Genomic DNA, 23,972 nt, shown 5'->3' on the forward strand with positions numbered 1-23,972 from the left:
TATTTTTATGGCTTTAAAAAATCTCTTCAGGAGTTTCCTCTTAACTGGCAACAGTCTCTCATGTAACATCAAGCAAACTTTTGACACAGGAGTGGTTTGCCCCCAGAAAAAAAGATGCACTTTAAAAGTATGTTTATTTATTAAAAAATAAAGCATGTCATAGAGGAAATGTGCAAAACATAATGGCACAACTTAATGATTTAAAGAGCAAAAGTCCACATCACCCAAAGTTTAACCAGGAGATAATTGCTGTCTGTGTGGATTTTTCTCACATGCATATATACAAACACAGGCAAAAGAACCTCTCAGTGACTAAGAGTTCCCCTCTTATTATCACTCAGCTCTCTAGTTTTAACAAAATCTAGAGAATATCTGACATTGAGGATAGTAGTAGTAATTCTGAATGTCTGAGAAAGGATATAACAGAATCCTCAGTATTCCTTGACTTATTTAGTTACATAGTTATTAAATTTAAAAAAAAAGACAGTTTAAAGACTGGCAATTTGAAGCATCACTTTAGAAAAGCAACTTCTTACTGGCTTTAGACAACTCCAAATGACATCTTTTTTTTTTTTTTTTTTTTTTTTTTTTTTTTTTTTTTTTTTTTGGTTTTTCGAGACAGGGTTTCTCTGTGGTTTTGGAGCCTGTCCTGGAACTAGCTCTTGTAGACCAGGCTGGTCTCGAACTCACAGAGATCCGCCTGCCTCTGCCTCCCGAGTGCTGGGATTAAAGGCGTGCGCCACCACGGCCCGGCCCAAATGACATCTTTAAAAAAAAAAATATTAAGTTCACAAGACATGCCTTAGAAGAATGAAAGCCAAGAAACTTACTTGGGATACACTGGTTCATAAAGGTATTTGTCCCCTCTTGAAGATGTAATATGAAAAAACAAGATGTAGCCGTTTGCTGTCTGAAAGAGAAATGGTATTAACCGTGCATTAGAATGCTGTAACTGTTACTCTAGGCTATTATTGTACATACCAGGACTATAAAAAAAAAACTTCACCTCTGAAGAATTATAGTCTCTTTATATATGCAAAATGACTCTTAATATAATCTAAAATGTGATTAGTAAATTTTAAAAATTTGTGAACTATGTAACTGAAATCAATAGTTTGTAGAATATAAAGAACATGGACATTCTAAAACAATTTATTACTCAGTAGATGAGTGCTGTGAAAAATGCACAGCACTTTCTGAACTCTACAAAGGTGGGGCAAATAATAATTCTAAACTTAAAAAGCAAGACTACCAAATAGTAAAAGTATAAAATTCCTGATTGTATCCATATAAACTTTTATCATTTACTTCAAAACAGTATAATTTATATAGTTATAAATAAAACTTTTAAATTTCTTCCTATACAATATATTGTGAGACACCAGGAAAAAGAGCAAATCTTAAAATTTCAAAATCTAAACATCAGCTAAGTAAAGTCAATCTCTAATTTTCAAAATCTAAACATATGAAGTTCAAATCTGAACATCTAAATATCCAAAGTAACTAAATATTATAAAAACAAATTGTATTAAAAAACACCGTAACCTATGGGTGACTGACGCAGGCTCCTGGCCAGCCTGGGCTACCCTAAAAGATTCTATCTCAGAAAACTCAACACTAAAATTACAAACAACATAAAAACACTGTTACATCATAATCATGGTGTACATCTGTGACTTACAAAGTTTAAACAATTACTTTACATCTATATAAACATGCTAAATACTATATATATTTGCTCCTACAAGATGTTTTCATTGTAAAATCAAGCAATACAGTGAAGTGGCAGTTTTTTACCCACAACTTCTTTACCCTAATACTGAATTTCTATCATCTAAGAGGTAAGTGAGGCTGAATCCAAAGTAGAAACAATCAAAACCAAAGAAATCACACAGGATTTCCTATTTCTTGCCAGTACTAGCTTCCTGTTTTTCAGTTAAAGGAATGACAGAGCAAACATTTCCCAGAGCAGCCAGGGTTAGCTTTTAACTATAAGCTGACCCTTTGGTAATATATCTTCAAAAACTACAGATTAACTTACTGGATATTAAAGAAGATAAAGAATATTCAAAAAGGATTTTCTTTCAAATTCTTCATGGTAATTTTACATTCTTGCAAAAGGAAACTAGCTTCAAATCAAACCACAGCAAAAGTAGCAAACATATCCTACCCCATGAATGATGAGTGTGATAAACTTTACTGCCCCCTCATAAAGGCAGGAAAGGCAACACAGATTGGTCAGTTCTGAAGACTGTAACATTACCATACAAATGCTATCTGGAAGATCAGTCACTCAAAGGTCAAAAAGTTCAACACTTCTGATATATAGCAAAGTAATAGAGCAAACATAGACTATAACATCAGTGAGAATAAAGCATTTCTTTGTACTAGCATTTCATCTAATACAATACTGAAAACACAAACAATACTGTGATTTACTATTTGATATTTGGTATTAATCATTTTAAATAAATATTTCAGACTTCTATGTATACCAAACATATACTGGCCCTCATCTTACATACTTCTAAATCTCAATAATATCTATCTACTACTGACATTTCATAAACAGTTCTGCCTTTGAACCATGTTTAAAGTCTTGATAATAAATGATATCACTTTAGTAGTCACCAAATCTATTACTATGCACCGTTTAAAGACCTTCCTCTCCATGAACCCTAAATATTATAAAGAAATCACGTAACTATTGCTTAATCTTTTAAGGAAACAATCTTAATTCCCTCTCAAAACATACATACATGCACACATAATACAACCAACCAAAATTCACTAACCTAATTTCTCTTCAAATAACAATGAAATAGCAGACAGCAACATCCAAATTCTTCAACTGATCTATATTGTATTTTAATTTTCATATTCTTTATTATACAGGTTTAAAATAAGAAAAACCTAAATCACCTCAAATTATACTATTCTCCCAAGATAATGTAACTATTGTGCATACAGACATGAATATACATAAATGGAAAATGTTAAGGTAACAAACTTGCTAAATAAAAGTGATGAGTATCTTTTGCTAAGAACAACATTCATCAAATTGGTTTCCTTGCTAGGTATGGTGACACACAGCTTTAATCCTAGCACTGGGGAGACAGAAATCAGGCATATCTCTATGTCTTTTGAGACCAGCTTGTTTTACACAGAAGGTTCTGAGATCCTCCCTCAATGAATGAATGAGTCCTAAGCCAGCAAGATGGCTCAGTGGATAAAGGTACTTGCTGCTAAATCTAACAGCCTGAATTTGATCCTGGGACCATCATGGTGGAAGGAGAGCAGAGGCTCTGTGAGTTGTCCTCTGACCTCTACTCATGCTGTGGACATGCATATCCCCATTCACAATTAAATTTTAAAAAATAAGTTCCTAACATTATCACATTGTTTATACTATGGCTCTAATTTCTGTTATAAAAAAAAAAAAGAAGAAGGGGAACCAGATTTCAGTTTCCAACAAAACTGGATAAAAATTGAAGATGATTTATTCTCCAATATAAAACAACTTTTAAAAATACTTACACATTTTATATATAAAACAGTGACTTTTAAAACATGCATTAAGGATTGTCATCCTTGGAAGGTGGGAACAAAGGTGAGCCCTAATCCTCTTACATAGTTTACTGCCCTATAAAGATTTCTAAGTCACAACACTGAAAAAGGAAACTGAAGCACAGCCTGGTAACGTCTCTAAACTGGGGAAATGAAGCTGGGAGTTTAGGAAGACAGAAAGTCTTATACACAGAATTTATGGGATGAAGTCCTAGACAGGAAAAAAACTATAAATGGCAGTAATTCTTGAGTACCAGTAAGGGCAGGAGAAGGAGCAGAAGGAACTGGTAATGAGAACAATGCATGGTGTCAAGAATCTTGCTAACAACATCTGTCTCATAAGAGGACTAAAATCCATAGTTCACAGGGTGAACTTATGGTGGACTGATGTGGGAGGTCCTTCTGCCTATGTGTTGCTTGTATTGGTTAATGAATAAAGAAACTGGCTTGGCCTGATAGGGCAGAGTAAAGGTAGGCAGGGAAAACTTAACTGAGTGCTGGGAAAAAGACGGCAGAGCCAGGAGAAGCCATGTAGCCCCACCAGAGACAGATGCTGGATGAAACTTTATCTGGCATAGCAGTACACAAATTAATAGAGATGGGTTAAATTAAGATGTAAACGTTAGCCAGAAATACGCTTAAGCTATTGGCCAAACAGTATTGCAAATAATATGATTTCTGTGTGATTATTTCGGGGCTGAGCAGCTGGAAACCTATAGGGATTTTATAGAAAATTTACCCAGTGTTTAGTTGGATTTCATTTATTTTTCCTTTTTTACTTTTTTGAATAACCAGTAGCCTTATTTTGATATAAAAATTCAAATTCCTGCTGGGCGGTGGTGGTGCACGCCTTTAATCCCAGCACTTGGGAGGCAGAGGCAGGCGGATCTCTGTGAGTTCGAGACCAGCCTGGTCTACAAGAGCTAGTTCCAGGACAGGCTCCAAAACCACAGAGAAACCCTGTCTCGAAAAATCAAAAAAAAAAAAAATTCAAATTCCTACATTCAGTGGCAGGGCTGATTCAACATACGAAAATCTATCAATGTAATCCATCATATAAATAAACTGAAATTTAAAAACTATATGATCATTTCATTAAATGCTGAAAAAGCATTTGACAAAATCCAACATCCCTTCATGACAAAGGTTTAGAGAGATCAGGGATACAAGGATTATATCTAAATATAATAAAAGCAATATGCAGTAAGCCGACAGTTAACATCAAATTAAATGGAGAGAAACTCAAAGCGACTCCACTAAAATCAGGAACAAGATTGTCTACTCTCTCCATATCTCTTCAACCTAGCTCTTGAAATTTTAGCAATAGCAATAAGACAACAAAAGGAGATGAAGGGATTCAAATGGGAAAGAAGCCAAACTTTCGTTATTTGCAGATGATATGATAGTATATATAAGTGACCCCAAAAACTCTACCAGAGAACTCCTACAGCTGATAAATATCTTCAGTGATGTGGCAGAATACAAAAAAAAAAAAAAAAAAAAAAAAAAACAAAACCAAAATCAGTAGCCCTCCTATACAGAAATGATAAAGAAGCTGTGAGGGAAATCAGAGAAACATCACCTTTCACAATAGCCACAAATAACATAAAATATCTTGGGGTAACACTAACAAAGGAAGTAAAAGACCTATTTGACAAGAACGTTAAGTCTTTAAAGAAAGAAACTGAGCTCCCAATAGATCAGCTCCACTGTCTCAGTGGGTGGGTGCACCCCTCGTGGTCCCGACTTCTTTGCTCATGTTCTCCCTCCTTCTGCTCCTCATTTGGACCTTGGGAGCTCAGTCCAGTGCTCCAGTGTGGGTCTCTGTCTCTATCTCCATCCATCACCAGATGAAGGTTCTATGATGATATGCAAGATATTCGTCAGTATTGCTATAGGATAGGGTCATTTCAGGTTCCCTATCCTCAGCTGCCCAAGGAACTGACTGGGGACCTTGGCTTGGGCATCTGGGAGCCACTCTAGGTTCAAGTCTCTTGACAACTCTAAGGTGGCTCCCTTGGATGTTCACCTTCCTAGAAATGGATGGAGAGGGGAGGACCTAGGACTTACCACAGGGCAGGGAACCCTGACTGCTCTTTGGACTGGAGAGGGATGGGGAGAGGAGTGGGGGGAGGGGGAGAAGGGTGGGAGGAGGGGGAGAAGGGTGGGAAGAGGGGGAGGGAAATGGGAGGCTGGGAGGAGGTGGAAACTTGTTTTTTTTTCTCCTTTTCTCAATAAAAAATGGAAAAAAAAAAAGAAAGAAAGAAAGAAACTGAGAAGATACCAGAAAATGGAAAGATTTCCCATGCTCTTGGATAGGAAGGATCAACATAGTAAAAATGGCAGTCCTACCAAAAGCAGTCTATAGATTCAATGCAATCCCCATCAAAATCCCAAAACAATTCTTCACAGACCTTGAAAAAAACAATAATCAACTTCAAATGAAAAAAAAAAAACCTAACAACCCAGGATAGCCAAAACAATCCTGTACAATAAAGGAACTTCCAGAGGCATTACCATCCCTGACATCAAGCTCTATTACAGAGTTACAGTAATGAAAACAGCTTGGTACTGGCATAAAAACAGATGTTCACCAATGGAATCAAATTGAAGACCCGTATATTAATCCACACACCTATGAACACCTGATTTTTGACAAAGAAGCTAAAATTATACAATGGAAAAAAGAAAGCATCTTCAACAAATGGTGCTGGCATAACTGGATGTCAACATGTAGAAGAATGAAAATAGATCCACATCTTTCGCCATGCATGAAACTCAAGTCCAAATGGATTAAAGACCTCAATATAAATCTGACCACACTGAACCTGATAGAAGAGAAAGTGAGAAGTAGCCTTCAATGAATAGGCACAGTAGCACAGAAACTAAGATATAGTGTCTGTATATAACTATATATATAAAACCCCAGTAGCACAGACACTAAGAGCAACAATAAATAAATGGGACCTCCTGAAACTGAGAAGCTTCTGTAAAGCAAAGGACAGTCAATAAGACAAAAAGGCAGCCTGATGAATGGGAAAAGATCTTCACAACCCCACATCAGACAAAGGACTGATCTCTAAAATATATAAAGAACTCAAAAAATTAGACAATAAAATTCTAATTAATCCAATTAAAAAATGGGGTACTGAACTAAACAGAGAATTCTCAACAGAAGATTTTCAAATGGCCAAAAGGTACTTAAGGAAATGTTCAACTTCCTTAGTTATCAGGGAAATTCAAATCAAAACAACTCTGAGATACCATCTTATACCTGTCAGAATGGCTAAGATCAAAAACACCAATGATAGCTTATGCTGGAGAGGATGTGGAGTAAGGGGAACACTCATCCATTGCTGATGGGAATGCAAACTTGTACAACCACTTTGGAAATCAGTATGGCATTTTCTCAGAAAATTGGGAATCAACCTACCTCAGGATTCAGTAATAACACTCTTGGGAATATACCCAAAAGATGCTCAGTCATACTACAAAAGCATTTACTCAACTATGTACATAGCAGCATTATTTTTAATAGCCAGAACTTGGAAACAACCTAGATGTCCCTCAACTGAAGAATGAATAAAGAAAGTGGCAATCTATACATTAGAGTACTACTCAGCAGTAAAAAACACTGACATCTTGAATTTTGCATGCAAATGGATAGAATTAGAAAACATAGAGTGAGGTAACCCAAGTCCAAAAAAGATGAATATGGTATGTACTCACTCACAAGTGGATACTAGCTATAAACAAAGGATACTGAGCCTATAGTTCAGGCTCCTAGAGAAGCTAAGTAATAAAGTAAACCCAAAGAAAAACATAATGGACCCACCTGGGGGTTGGAGACAGACAGGGTTGCCTGATAGGATTGGGAGCATGGGAGTGGGGGGAGTGAAGAGGGAGAAGAGGGGAGGAGAAAGGGAAGGTTGAGGAGAACTTGAGGGAATGGGATGGTTGAAATGGAGTGGGGACAGATATGAGAGTAAAGAGAGAGATATCTTGATTGGGGGAGCCATTATGGGGTTGGCAAGAAGCCTGGCTCTAGAGAAATTCCCCGGAATCCACAAGGATGGCCCCAGCTAAGACCCTAGGCAATAGTAGAGAGGGTGCCCAAACTGGCATTGCCCTGTATTCAGATTGATGATTATCTTAAATATCACTATAGAACCTTTGTCCAGCAACAGATGGAAACAGAGGCAGAGTCCCACACTGGAGCACTGGACTGAGCTCCCAAGGTCCAGTTGAAGAGTAGAAGGAATGAGAATATGAGCAAAGAGGTCAAGACCATGAGGGGTTCATCCACTGAAGCAGTTTACTTGAGCTAATGGGAGCTCACCAATTCCAACAGGACTGGGAAGGAACAAGCAAAGGACCAAGCTAGTCCCTCTGAATGTGGTTGACAGTTGTATGGCTGGGGCAGACTGAGAGGCCACTGGAAGTGGCACTGGGATTTGTCTCTACTACATGTACTGTTTTTTTTGGGATCCTATACTCTTTGGATGTATACTTTGCCCAGTCTAGATGTAGTGGGGGGGGGGGGCCTTCAACCTTCCACAGGGCAAGGTGCCTTGCCCCCTCTTAGGACTGGAGGGCATGGGATAGGAGGGTGTATGGAGGGAATGAGAAGAGAGGAAGGAGGGAGTGGGAATTTGGATTGGTATTTTTTTTAAAAAAATTAATTTAAAAAACTATAGGGAAAACATTTTCATGTGTTTATAAAATTGACTCCACCATTTCATTGGCAGAAACTACACATAATTTATCTTTTATATATTCTAAAGAGCATTCTACTCCTGGAACTTCCTTATTCTATTCATAAATTTCAACTATGATTAGTAACAGATATATCAAAACTTCATTAGACTGGCTCTCCACCAGTGTTGCAACCCCTCTGGGGGTCACATATCAGATATTTACATTGTGATTTATAATAGTAGTAAAATTACAGTTATGAAGTAGCAATGAAATAATTTTATGGTTGAAAGTTACCACAGTATGAGGAACTGTATTAAAGAGTCACAGTATTAGGAAGGTTGAGAACCACTGCACTCGAGGGTTACATCATGAGATTGCACATGAAATTCTGAAAATCCATTCACCTTAATAGGTGAACTTGGCAATGCTATGGGGTCTGCTGGGAGCCAACACAACTCACACAGTAAATTAATGCTGTTGGCGGAGACTGCTCGTTCACTTCCCAGCCACCCAGACCTGAAATAATCACACAGAAACTGTATTATTACAACACAGCTTGGTCTATTATCTCACAGTTCTTATTGACTAGCTTTTATATCTTAAATAACCCATTTTTATTAATCTGTGTATAGACATGTGGTTGCGGCCTACCAGTAACCACATCCAGCATCTGTCTCCTGTAGAGGCTACACAGTTTATTCTTTGACTCCACCTGCTCTTTCCTCCTCTATCTGCTTGGAATTCCCACCTTGCCCTATTCTGCACTTCAATAGGCACAAAGCAGCTTCTTTATTAATCAGTGGTATTCACAGCATACAGAGGGGAATCCCACATCACAATGCAGATGACAAAAATCTATTGTAATCAAGCTGCTGATGATCAATCAGGGCCACAGAATAGATTTAGGAGCTGAACTGTGACCCAAGCAGAATGTTACATTGTTTTTAGGCTAAAAATTACAAACATCTGTGCCAAGTTTGTTACACTTTTCACCAATCAGGATTCGGGGATTAAGGACTTTCCTAGGAATATTTTCCTATGTATTACTCCTACTATGTTTTTATTGGCTAATTGACTAAAATGTGACGGGCAGCTTACCTGTCATTCATGTCTCATCTTGTTGACAGGGATGTCAGTAATGTCAGTTACCCAGGTAGGTCTGAGGAGGTCTTGGCCACTTAAACTTTGACCCTTATTCAAGATGGAAGTTTTATTTAAAATGGCTTGTTTGGTTTCTTTTTACAAGACTGAGCTCAAACAATGATCTCAAACTCTCTATCTAAGTGGAACACCTGCAACACTTAGGAAAGAGCTTGATGGATCTGGGCAATTTTATCAATTTACCTATCCATATTTGGCCACCTCTATCAAGTGTGTCTGACTGGAGTAAGGTGTCAATATTTGTACCCCACCACTGGATGGTAGGTGTTGACTATTGCTTCTGCTCACCACGGAGTAGAGGGGTATTCTCAGGTACTGAGGGGGTTTCTTGGCCAAGAGGGTTAATTTTAGAGACTGAACCTATTCCCTCATACCTCTCCTTGTAAGACTTAAAGAAAGTTTAGGTAAGGCTGGAGAGATGGCTCAGTGGTTAAGAGCATGGTCTGCTCTTCCAAAGGTCCTGAGTTCAATTCCCGGCAACCACATGGTGGCTCACAACCATCTGTAATGAGGTCTGGTGCCCTCTCCTGGCCTGCACACATACACACAGACATAATATTGTATGCATAATAAACATTAAAAAAAAGAAAGTATAGGTAATGGGCTGCCAAGAGAAGAGAAACTACAGTAAATGCAGACATGAGAAGAAATACTTCACATAAATATATGGGGAAAAATTTAGCAAATAAGAAGCAAAACCCAACCTCTGAAAACGGGAAGAAATTGTTTTTTAGAGTTACCACAATATACCAGGCAGTGGTGGCACAAGCCTTTAATCCCAGCAGTTGGAAGGCAGAGGTAGGCAGATCTCTCTGTGAGTTCAAGGCCACCCTGGTACACAGAGCAAGTTCCAGGACAGCCAGGGCTAAACAGAGAAACCCTGTCTCAAAACAAAGAAACAAACAAACAAAAAACAAAATGAAAAAACCAGAGTTACCACAATACTATAGCCACTAAAATTTAAAACTCTGATAACAACTACAAGAAATAAAGGATATGTCAAAATTATCACTGAGCAAGTCCAAATATTGACATTCTTAACCAAAACCATTAAATTAACAGGCTTAAATATGCACAGTAATCAAAAAGAAACCACGAGCCTGCTGCTGTTGTTATTCTGGTGTGGTAAGGTAAACAGGTCAGGAGACAACTGTCATAGGACAGAGAATTTGCCATTTACAGTTTGGAGAGGAAAGTATAAACATGCCAAACCAAAGGAAATCCCAGAGTCTATCAGAAGGCTCAGAAGCAAGGGAAAACAGGTTTACATGGTATCTTGGCTTTTACATCAACTTGACACAAGCTTAGTTGTAGGGATAAGTCCCGCCCCTTGTGGGGCATGTTCACCTCGGGCTAATGTTTGCCTATAAATTTGGCGGGTGTGCTCCCAGCCGTCCCTTCTGCTTTCCTGGTCTCCGCGGGAACGGTGGTTCTGTAAGTCTATTTCGCCATTAAAGCTGTATATATATTTTTACAATCTGTCTGCATTCGTTTACGCCGTTACACTTAGTCATCTGGGAAGGAGGACTGTCAACTAAAAACTGTCTCCCTGAGACTAGACTACAAGCAAAGTCCACAGCACATTGTCCTAATTAGTGATTGACTGGGAAGGCCAACTACAGGCCGGGCCACCCTGGGCTGGTGATCCTGGGTGCTATAAAAAAAGCAGACTGAGCAAGCCATTAGGAGAAAGCCAGTAAGCAGCACTCTGCCATGACCTCTGTTTCAGTTTCTGCCTCAGGTTCCTGCCCTCACTTCCCTCAGTGATGAAGTGTGACCTCAGAGTATTTAGCTAAAACAAACTCTGTCCTCTCCAACTTACCTTTGGTCCTAGTATTTTATCACAGCAACAGAAACCCTATGTCACATGGGACAAAATGTGTGAAGCATGTGTGTTTCCCTGGGTTTGATCCCAGCACACACAAACACAGCCATTCATTGCCTAGTAAGTAGCAGAAAGTAACTCTTTAAATTCAGAAAATGTTAATTTCAACCTAAAGTTAAAAAAGTTACCACCAAATCCACCACACTAAGCCACAAACACTTTCCGGCAACCAAGTAAAGACATTCTGCTTTTATCTCTGGTGAAAACTTAAAACAATCACGGACTTTAAAAGTCTGATATTTTCGAAAGCTTTGGAATTTGTCCAACTACGTCTTTTTCTGTTTTGTATGTTAGTGGAATCTCCTTCAGTTTGTACAGAATTAGTTTCCTCAATTTCTTTGAGTATTTTATGAATCTAGAGTTATTCTATACAGGCTATGCATACAGAGTATCAACTTTCTCACACTCAGCACTGGCCCTGCAAATAAACTACAACAGTGCAGTACAAAACCACGTGATAATTCATCAATGAATTGAGCAATTAGGGCTGGAGAGATGGCTCAGCGATTAAGGGCACTTGTTGCTCTTGCAGGGACCCAAGTTCCGTTCCCAGTACTATATCATGGCTTACAACCATTTATAACTCCAGTTCCAAAGGATCCAGTGTCTACTTCTGACCTCCAATGGGCATCAGGCACACACATGGCATACAGACAAAATACCATATAAATAAACAAATAGATAGATAAAACTAAAAAAAATGTTTAAAGAATTAATCAATTTTCTTCAAATACACTTTCAAACTCTAATATAATAAATAGTATTTTAAACTTTTTATTTTTTCTACCACTACCAATGAATTAGAACTAAAATGATGAGTATTTAGCTTTGTAGTGACACTTATACTCTTTTGGAGTTTACTATATAATACACATTTGCCACCTAATTCAACAATAAAAAAAATCTAGACTTGAATGCTTTAAAAGCATGACAATTGTCTCTTCTGTTTGTTTGTTTGTTTGTTTTTCGAGACAGGGTTTCTCTGTGTAACAGCTCTGGCTGTCCTGGAACTCACTCTGTAGACCATGCTGGCTTTGAACTCACAGAGATCTGCCTGCCTCTGCCTCACAAGTAGTGGGATAAAAGGCATGGGTCACCACCACCCGAAACTTCTGGGTTTTTTTTTTTTTGTTTTTTTTTTCACTTCTGTTTTTTTGATGAAAGTATGTATTAGTAATAAACATAATATGTCACAGTATGTGTAGCACTTGCTATGCAATGCAGTTATAACTGTGTTACAATAATTGATAGTGTGCTGAACCAAAGAGGAAAGCACCGAAAACATCATATATGGTTGCTGTCAGAACTACTCAACTCAAATCTGCTGTTGTCACTTCAAAAAGCCCAGACAATACATAAATATATGAGCATTTTTTATTTGCACTGATCATTTAAATCAGTTATACCTATATGTAGTTTAGTTTATGAACTATATATAACAGGCAGAATTTGTTATGTGGTTGTGAAGTCTACCAGCTCTGCTACAAGAAACACAGAACTACTTGGTACTACAATTTTGGTCACCTGAAACATTTTCAGATGAGCAGCCCAGTCAACAAAATACCAGACTAGAAAGAGAGTGGAAACAGGCAGGCAAGTGAGCTAATGTAATAGTTAGAGAACAGTAAGAGGATAGTGGTATAATTCAGTGGGTGAACACTTGCCTAGCACACACAACGCTCCAGTTTGATCTCAACCTAAGTTCTTTAAACTTATTTTCTTACTTTTCTAACATATATACATTATCTATAGGCTTGGGGGAGGGGTGGTTCAGAAGATTACAAAGAAAGGGACACAAGTACTGTTCAGGGAAGGCAGAATGTAGTGAAGTTAATAATGAAGACACAGCCAATATAAGAAGAGAAAGTAGGATAGCACAGGCCCAAATAGAAATCAGTACAGCTGTTCCAAAGCCACAGAGAAACCCTGTCTCGAAAAACCAAAAAAAAAAAGAAAAAAAGAAAAGAAATCAGTACAGCTTTCTTCTATCTCTCTCTATCTCTCTCTCTCTCCACACACACTGTGTTAAAAACTAAATGAAATATTAGAAAATCTCATTTAAATGCAACTTTGCATTCATTTAAATGACTTCTTAAGAAAATAATATTAAGTTTGAAAGATCTACTTACTGACACTGCTATCATGGTACTATCTGGCCTCCATTCAGCTTGTTTGTAAGATCCAAACTGAGTAGATGACTTAGCTGGTTCCTTGTATGTTACGATTAACACACTAGGCTGGAAGAAAACAGATATATTTTATTTTACTTGCATATCATAGAAAGAGATACAAGCAAAATTTAAACTTATAGAATACACTGGAAATATTTTTACAGTGTTTTACGCAAATTATAAAAAGTTAGTCACACATACATCTATTGAATAAGCTAAACAGAATCGATAATTAGTAACTTTCCAAAATAGAACCATGCTCACATGTATCACAGATGAATTAAGCCAAATATTTAAATAAATTGTATCAGTTCTCTACATCCTTCCCTAACACAGAAGTGACACAGTAGATAAGAGGTCTTTTTAATTATTTTGTGAATCCAACATTATCCTACTAAAAGCAAACAAAACTACCATATGAAAACCAAAACCGACAAACCAAAAATCTCTCATGAACTTGGATGCAAAAATTCTCAACAAAATATCAGCAAATTAAATCCAACAAAGAATTATGCACCAGGACCAAATGGACTATATCCAGGCATGCAAGGCTGGTTCAACATTCAAAAGTCAACTAAATAGACTAAAGAAAGAAAAAAGTATATCAATAAAGGCCAAAAAAAAAAGCATTTTAACACATATAACATCTATTCATAGAACTCCAACTTGCTAATGAACAGCAACAAAAATTCCACACCTATTATTACACTTAGTAATGAGAAACTCCAAGCTTTCTCACCTGAGGAACACGGCAATGAGGCACTTGTTACTATCCAACATAGTAGCACAATTCCTAACAAATGTTGTTTTGGTCTAATCTTTCTGTACACTGTGAAGATGAGTCTCTGCCAAGACACCTTCTGATTGGTTTAATAAAGAGCTGAATATCCAATAGCTAGATAGGAGAGGTTAAGCAGGACTTCTGGGTAGAGGGATAGGAACTTTGGGAAGAATGGAGGTGGGATTTACTAGTGATTCAAAAATACAATATGGAGGAGAGGTAGCAACCACATGACAGAACATTGATTAATATAAACGGGCCAATTTAGTTTTAAGAGCTAGTTGGTAACAAGCCTAAGCTAAGACAAAGCCTTCAAACTTAATCATCATGACATTACTTGGGAACTGGCAGTACAAAGAAAGTTTGACTACAGAATGTCACAAGATAAAGAAAGAAAATAAAAGGCATACATATTTGGAAAGAAGATAAAACTGTATTCACAGACAACAGTGACATATTCAAAACTGAAAGAATCAACAGGATATTCTTTTTTTTTATTTAAATTTATTTATTTATTAAGGATTTCTGCCTCGTCTTACATAAATAAACAAGGCCAGGGGCCAGAGAGACGGCTTAGCAGTTAAGAGCACTGCCTGCTCTTCCAAAGGTCCTGAGTTCAATTCCCAGCAACCACATGGTGGCTCAAAACCATCTGTAATGAAATCTGGTGCCCTTTTCTGGCCTGCAGGCATACATGCAGACAGAATACTGAGAATACTGTACACATAATAAATAAATAAATCTTTAAAAAAAATAAAAAAGGCCATAAGATATAAAATACATAAAAGTTGATCATTTTCACAGATTCCAGTACTGAAAAAGTATGATTTATAATAAAAAAGCATGTTTTCATTTTTATACTGCATTACCCAAAATAAAATATTTAATGTCATAAATCTAAAAGAATTATGTATAGAAGGAATACTATATAAAATACTAATGAAAGATGTCAAAGAATAGATAAAAATATTCTATATTAATTAATAGGAAGGGTCAATACTGTTGAGATAGCAATTCTCCCTAGTTTGATCTAGAGATTTAAAGCAATCCTACCAAAATCTGAGTAGTTATTTGGGGAATGTTGTCTTAGTTACGGTTTTTATAGCTGTGAAGAGACACTATGACCATGGCAACTCATAAAGAAAATATTTAATTGGGGTGGCTCGCTTACAATCTCAGAGGTTCAGTTTATCATCATCATGACAGGGAGCATAGCATCAGGCAGATGTGGTGGTGACTGAGAGTCCTACATCTTGCAGCTAACATGAAGTTGACCGAGACACTTGACTTTCTGAGCATAGAAAATCTCAAAACCTGCCCCCTCAGTGACACACTTCCTCCAACAAGGGCATACCCACCCCAACAAAGTCACATCTCCTAACAGTGCCGCTCTCTATGAGATGATGGAGGCCAATTATATTCAAACTACAACAGGTGTCAATAAATCAACTCAATTTCAGATGAGTTTCAAGACGAAGGGTGATGAAGGGTGCTGGAGTGCTAACACAAACTGTAGTACGAATAATCAAAACCCAGAGACAGGTACTGGGGTTCATGCTGAAGATTAGAAAAGCAAAACAGCCAACCACTAGAGAGGCCTTTTACCTCTACCAAATATTCAGACCAAAAGGGTGAGATGCTGGCTCAACAAATCCTCAGACTTCACTCTCCAGTGAGCTCCTGTCTCTTCCCCCTTATATTCTTTTCTCTGCCCAGCCATATCTTGCCCCTGTCTCTACCTCCCTAGTGCTGGGATTAAAAGTGTGTGACTCCCAAACACTGGGATTAAAGGTGTGAACCACCTCCTGGATCTGTTTCCGGATTGATTTTGTGTAGCCCAGGGTAGCCTTGAACTCACAGAAATCTGTCTCTGTCTCCAGAGTCCTGGGATTAAAGGTGTGTGCCACCACTCCCTGGCCTGTATGGCTGCTTTGCCCTCTGATCTTCAGGCAAGCTTTATTTATTAAAACACAAATAATACATCAGTTTAACAAATTTCAAGACTTATTATTATAAAGCTATAGTAAATATGGTGAAGGAATTGAGAAACTGATCAAAGAAGAGAACTTAGAAAGACTCTCACAGTCAACTGATCTTTGACAAAGAAGTAAAGAGAATGAATGGAAATTGAATCACAAAATTTCTTCATGATGCACGTCTTATATAACTCTCAAGAATTCAAAGTAAATAAAAATCCTATGTATAAAGTGTAAAAGTCCTAGAATATAACCGTGAAAAACCTAAATGACTCAGATATGACAATGACCTCCTCCAAAGGTGCAATATCTAAAGCAAACAATTCATAAGATGAACTTCATTAAAATTAGAAACTGATCTATGAGAAACACTAACAAGAGAATGAGGATTATTGAGGGTAGAGAATGAGGAAAGTGCTTACAATACCTGATAAAGAACTGATATTAAAAATATACACAAACTTAGAATTCAGTAAGAGACAAAATAATACAATGGGCAAAAGACCTTGAAAGCAAAAAACAAATACATGTGGAAAACAATCTTTCTACAAGATATTCAACATCCTCTTTCTTTAGAGAAAAATAAATATAAACAATAAGATGCCATTAAATACCTAACAGAACAGTCAAAATTTAGAAGACTGATACCAAACGCTAGCAAAGATAAAAAACCAACAGAAATTCAGATTCTTTGCTGTTGAAAATGCAAAATGATACATCTACTTTACACAACTGGCTCTTTCTCACAAAACCATACACACTACCTGTAAGGTAGTATTTACTCATTACTTATTCAAGTGAGCTGAAAACATGCCTACACAAAAAAGTTTAAAAAGCTGAGTGTGGTGGTTCCCAGCACTTAGGAGGCTGAGGCAGGAGGATCATGAATTTAAGGCCAGTCTGGGTTAGTGAGCTTGACACTACACAGTAAGACAGACCCTGTTTAAAATGACAACAAACGTAGAACACAAACATTATAGTAGTTTCATAAATATTGCCAAACTTGGAAGTAACCATGATATCCCTTGGATAGCTGATATCCCTTGGATAACTGATGAACTATAGCAGATCCAGACACCAAGACATGAAAAGACACGGAAAAAGATACAGACTATATAGGTCCAATTACAAGATACCTGGAAAAGAACAAGCAGGTTTTTTGTTTCTGTTTGTGGTCTTTTTTTTTTTTCTTAAATAGGGGTTGCCAGGGCTGGAAAGGAGGAAATGAGTAGGTAGACTACTGAGAATTACTGCAGCAAATATTCTGTATGCTATAGTCTGAGTCATAAACATCCCCCCAAGGTCCTGAGTATTTTAGGCATAGTTCCCAGAGTGTGGTGCTGTTAGTAGCTGGGGAACCTTTAGAAAGTAGGGACCCACAAAATGAAGTTAGGCACTGGGGGCACACCCCTGAAAAAGATACTGGGACACTGGTTTCTTCTCTCTGCCCCCTCCTTCACTTGCGGGCAGCCATCAGCTGAGTGGCTTGCTCTGCCATATACTCTCATGATCATACAGCATTTCTTTATAGACCCAAAAGCAACAAGCCTTTTGACCATGGCCTGAAACCTCCAAAACCATGACTCAAAACAAGCCTTTCCCTCTTTTAAGCTCATTATCTCAGATATTTTGGAATGGTAACAAAAGTTGGTCAACACATACTGTAATATTATACATTTCTCAAAACCCATAAAATGTAGGACTGCCAAGAGAGAATGCTAAGGTAAACATGAACATTTCATAATAGTCACTGGTCAGTGTGGGATCACTGACTGTAACAAATGTACGGCCCAAGTAAGAGATGCTGATATGAGGGTAGTTACTGAGTGAGGGGCAGGCAATATGTGGGGATTCTCTGTTCTTGCTGCTCAGTTCTGTTGAGAACCCAAATCTCCTTTTAAAAAGTAAGTTTATTTAAAAAATAATCACAAAGATTTCAGTCAATGCCTATTAAAGGTTAAATAAGATACAATATGAAATCAAAATTCTAATTTTATAAAGTTTATAGCCTACCCTGGAAAAGCAATGTATGTAAGTAGGAACCCAGAGAGACAGAGCAGCACATAACCAAATTCTAAGCAATGCAATAATGTATCTGGGCAGCTCTTCAGTTTCTCTAACATTTTCATATTCATAACACTGTTTGGTAGCATGAAGGCTTTAAGTAATAAAATAATGAAAAACACAGCCAAGACTCACATCAACAGAACATTTTAATCAATTTGGGTAAGTAGTACAGTTCAAGCCAAAGAAGCAACAACAACAAACGCTCAAGGGGCGCCCAAGACTAGAGAAATGGCCTGACAGATGCATTGACAGTAGGGAACTTTTTAAAAGGTAACTTTTAAGCAAAAGAGCTATATAACAAAGGCCTCATTTATTGCACAGTTGTTTACTGTCTTAGTCTTTAAGTTAGATAGGTATTGAGAATTATAGATCAATAGTCATCTATGTTTGTCATATTTATAATTAGGCTAATCAGGTTCTTTAAACACATAGAGATTATATTCAGTATAGATAGTATAATCTTCAACCTCTTCAAAGAGTTGGAGAAAATGGCCTTTAATCTAACCTAGAGTTCCATGGTAGTGAGACACAATCGCTCCTGGCAACACAGATCTACTCCCGAGTGAATGTTGAACACCAAAGACACTCCACCTGGAGCCTTTCTTCTTGGCAGAACTGGCATTTGGGCAAAGAAATGCCCATACCTCAACCACTGACAGAGATACAGAGTATCTATAAATGGATAAAACAGGACTGCCATATCCTGCCAAGACAGGGTAAGATAGTTTTAAAAAATTTCTCACCTTTGAAAATGGTATGTCAGTTATGCTAGGCCTTAGCCAAAGTTGGTTGCTTCAACATTGCAAATGAGACTTTGGGTGATTGCCCAGGTAGTCAGTTGTCTCTGTCATTTGGTGCACATTTTGGAAGTTTCTCGACTGCACTTCCTATTTACTCAAGTAATATTGTTTCCCTTCTCAGATCTTTGATGGAGTTGAAGATTAGATAATTGTAGTTACCTTCCTCATGATTTAGCCAAGCTTAATTTCAATGTAATTAGACTCCTTGAAATAAAATGTTTAGTAAAACTTTTGTTATGCATTCCTTGTTTAATATTGCTTATTGTTTGTAATTTTATATTTGGTATCTGTTCCTATTGTATATAGTTGTACTGGGTTTGGATCGATCTTGTTTAGACAAAAGGGGGAGATGATGGGGAAACTACCAACCAATCACATCTAGTTAGGGTGTGGCTACCTGTAGCCCAGGTAGCAAAACTGGTAGGACACAGGCGCGCCCTCTCTCTGCCCACAGGACATATAGGACACGTTGGACCTCCCACTCTTGTAGTGTGAGTTTCCCCTTTTCAACTATTAAAATGTAACAGTGATTCTTGAGCTGGTCTGGTTATTTATCTTACCGACCTAATTCTTTAACCCTTACATACATAGACTAATAGAAATCTGTTAATTTAAGATGTAAGAGTTAGTTAATAAGAAGCCTAAACTATTGGATGAACAGTGTTGTAATTAATACAGTTTCTGTGTGATTTTTTGGGGGTTGGGTGGCCAGGAAATGAACAAGCAGCCACTGCCTACAGAATGGTGCCCATGGTCTGGGAAATGGGTCCACATAAGACCTTTTAAAAAAAGCTTCTTGGTAGCCACATTCCCCCACCCCCAATGGGCTCTGCTGGTGGTGAGCAGGGGCCCTGTGGCTTCTTTAAGAGAGGTCTTCCTGACTCAGCATCGGCAGTGAAGGTTGTGTGGCATCTTTAGGAGAGGGCTTCTTGGTTCATGCTAGTTACACAAATGGCTCTGGCTCTTTCAAGAGGCTGAGCACCTAAATGGGGTCCGTGAGAAGCGTGTTACAAGTTGCACAATGGTGTAATAGATTAAGAAAAAATCCACATGAAAACAAAATATACACAGGGAATCCAAATTATGTATATTATTGTGTTTTTTTTAATTTTTTTACTGTAAATGAATTAAGTACTGAGAGATATTTGATTCCGGGGTCTACTAAGCTAAACTGACATATATACTTTAAAAATATCTTGACTTCGAAATTTGGGTCTAAGAATATGTTGCTTTGGAAAAAAGGTTCTACTTTTGTTTCCACAGAGGATGAGAACCCATGGAGTCCTTTCAGACTAATGTGGTTTGATGGACCAAAACCCCCTGAAAGGTCTCCACGAACCCCAAAATTACTTTGCCCAACAAAAAGCAGGAAGCAGTTTGAAGAGAACTACACCCAAATTTCCAAATACTGTTTATAAATGTTTGTTTTCATTTAAAGGGGGGTATGCTATAGAGGTAAATACTTTGCATTAGTATGGATCTTGATTCACAAAGACACACATTACGATTGTATAATAATACCTTAGACTCACAAAGATAGATGATAAAGTATTCTCCTTAATTTGCCAAATGTAAATAGACTAAATATTGTAATTATAATTTTTGCTTGATAACTGTTTTTTGTATGTAATTTTACTATGTTAAATTTAAAACCTTCCTTTTCATTTAGACAGAAAAGGGGAGGTGATGTGGAATTCCCCTCTGTATGCTGTGAGTGTGTTTTGTTACCACTGGGTAATAAAGAAGCTACTTTGGGACTATGGCAAGGCAGAATAGAATAAGGCGGAAATTCCAAGAAGAGACAGAAGAGAAAACTACAAGGAATCAGGGAGACACCATGTAGCTGCCTAAGGAAAAAGACAACCACCCTCCAGAACCTTACCGGTAAACCACAAGCCTTATAGTAAAATACAAAATAATAGAAATGGGCTAATTTAAGATGTAAGAGTTAGTTAATTTTAGTTAATAAGAAGCCTAAGCTAACAGACCAAGCAGTGTTTTAAATAATATATTTCTGTGTGATTATTTCAGGTCTGGGCGGTCAGGAACGAATGAGGAGTCTCCAACAGGCCTGTACTGTGTGCAATGCACCAAGGCTAATAAAAAATGCTTCAAATTTAGTTTTAAAGATAAAGCATAAGTACAAAACTTACAATACAAAGCAGAAGTTTAAGGAAAAAACACAACTTTCTCCACAATACAGAAAACTCTAGAGATCCCAAAAGTACAAAGAAAGGTTAAAAAAAGTAAACAAATTCAGTAATGTTATACAAAATCTATGCATACAGCCCATTATGTTTCTATACACTAAAAATAAATTGAAAAAGAACTTAAGAAAGCAATCCTATGCATATACAGTATTTATAAATAAAACAGTACATAAATTTAACCATATGACCCTGAAAACTATAAGACTGAACATGACACAAATGGAAAGATATCCCATGTTCAAGAGCTTAAATATATATACTAACAATACAATCCCTATCAAAATTCCAATAATTTTTTCATAGAAATTTATAAAAATCTACCTATCTATCTGTGTGTGTACACTTGGGCTTCCTCCTCCCCCAAAATGGTATGACTCCAAATATGTACAAAAAAGGATTTGAAATCAATATTTTAAAAGTTATCTGCATACCCATATTCACTATAGCATTACTCAAAAAGCACCATAATGTAGAAACAACCTAAATGATTGTCAACAGATGAACTGATAAAGGGATGTGGTATATATACAATAGGGTATTAGTCAGTCTTTTTTTTTTAAGCCTGGCATTCAGTACAACATGGATGAACTTTTAATGAAATCATGTTAAATAAGCCAGAAACAGAATGGCATATACTGCATGAAGCTACAATGTACATATGAAGAATCTCGAAGAAAAAACTCATGGAAACCAAGAGTAGAACTGTAGTGATAGTTTGTTATCTAACAAATAAAGCTTGCCTGAAGATCAGAGTGTAGAGATAAGCCAATAGTTAGCCATAGAGGCCAGGTAGTGGTGGCATACACCTTTAATCCCAGCACTCCTGGAGACAGAAGCAGATGATCTCTGAGTTCAAAGCCACCCTGGGTTACATGAGATTGAATCTGTCTAAAAGAGAAATAGAACTCACACAAAGGTAATCCCAGCCCTTAGGATCACAAGCCTTTAATTCCAGCACTACGGAGGTGGAAAAAGGAGTGATATGGCTGGGTGCAAAGAGGGATATAAGGTAGGAGGAAACAGGATCTCATGGCAGTCTGATGATTCATAGAGATGAATGCAGTCTGAGGATTCAGTCTGAGGAGCACAGAGATGGATGCAGTCTGATTATTCAGTCTGAGGAGCATAGAGATGGATGCAGTCTGATTATTCAGTCTGAGGAGCATAGAGATGGATGCAGTCTGAGGATTCAGTCTGAGGATTTGTACAGATGGATGCAGTCTGATTATTCAGTCTGAGGATTTGTACAGATGGATGCAGTCTGAGGATTCAGTCTGAAATTCAGCCTGAGGATCTGTAGGGACAGGATCATCCCTTTGGTTTGAGCATTTGCACAACTCTAGTGGCTGGCCGCACTGCTTCTCTGATCCTTCAGCTTTCACCCCGAAAGTTGGCTCTGAGTTTCTATTATTAAAGAGCAATTAGTGCTACGTAGAACAGAGATTGCCAGAAGCTGGGAGTGGAGGAGATGCAGTGATTTGGGTCAAATACAAATACACAGTTATAAGACTAGTCAATTTTTGTGATTTAACAGAGTTTGATAACTTCAGATAATATTGTGTACTTGAAATTTGCTCAGAACAGATTTTTAAACTTACTATTATTATACAATCGTAATGTGTGTGTGTTGTGGTGGGGGGCATGTATGTGCCACAACATGTGTGTAGAGTGAAGCACATATCTAATTATTCTTTATCAATAGTTAGATATTGGGATAAGAACCTGAATGATCAGAGAAGCAACAACAGAAAAGCCACCAGTGACATCCTCTCTCTTTCTCAATCCAAAGGGGCTGAGAGAGAGCATCTGGCCTTACTACTTCCTGTCTCCTATCTGGTTAATTTTGGTCAGTTAGTGGCTAGCTGTGTCCTCTGACTCTAAGCAAACTTTACTCTAAGTATGCGATCAAAAATCACACAATAGTAGAGGTCAGAGGACAACTGACCAAGAGATTTTTTTTTATATGTATGAGGGTTTGTCTGCATGAATGTAATATACCAAATGGGTACCCTATGTCCATGGAGGCCAGAAGAGTGCATCAAATTCTCCAAAATCAAAGTTATACCAAGTTGTCAGCCAGCATGTGAACTGAACCTGGGGTCCTCTCCAAGAGCAGTAAGTGCTCTTAAACACTGAGCTATCTCTATAGCCTAAAAGTAGATCTTTAGCGTTTTCATCACACATAAGGGAACTATGTGAGAAGTGGTAGACATACTTATTAGTTGTATTATAAATATCATTATACACGTGTATATATATATATATATATACATTTTACCATATATCATAAGTATTACAATTTTGTCATATATAGTTCAATAAAGCTAGAAGTCAAAAAATCCAAAACAGTAGTTCATCAACAAATGAACACTTCCAGTTATGGTAGGTAAATAATGACTCATGAGGAAACAAGGATTACAACAGAAGCTAAAGGATAGGTAATATAATAAGCAGAGATGAGGCAAGAGAGCATTCCGGGACAGGAGAGTCTCTGATGCCAAACTAAGGATACCAAACTACTTTTTAACAAAAAGTGAACCCTAGAAGACTTTCAGACATGTGAATTTAAAAGGAAGGTGTCTGGAGGCAGTAACAGAGCTGAAACAGTGAAATGGGAATGTTAGGAAAGAAGATAGAAATTAAACAGCTTTCCTGA

General features: G+C 37.4%; 1 protein-coding gene across 3 annotated transcripts in view; it reads right to left on the reverse strand.

The window, feature by feature from the left end:
- The window catches only part of Ric1 (RIC1 homolog, RAB6A GEF complex partner 1), a 94,317-nt gene that overhangs the window by 65,362 nt on the left and 4,983 nt on the right, over nucleotides 1-23,972 (reverse strand). For all 3 annotated transcript variants that reach the window (XM_041661232.1, XM_041661231.1, XM_041661233.1), the window contains 2 exons: nucleotides 13,441-13,548; nucleotides 831-910 (listed from right to left, as the gene is read on the reverse strand). In XM_041661232.1, the coding sequence (XP_041517166.1) occupies nucleotides 831-910; nucleotides 13,441-13,548 (188 nt within the window). Of the gene's footprint in view, nucleotides 1-830; nucleotides 911-13,440; nucleotides 13,549-23,972 lie in introns of those variants that run through there.

The sequence above is a fragment of the Microtus oregoni genome, unplaced genomic scaffold (genome assembly GCF_018167655.1).
Source record: "Microtus oregoni isolate MIOR12 unplaced genomic scaffold, Mior012 000012F_ref0000307, whole genome shotgun sequence".
Taxonomy (NCBI): domain Eukaryota; kingdom Metazoa; phylum Chordata; class Mammalia; order Rodentia; family Cricetidae; genus Microtus; species Microtus oregoni.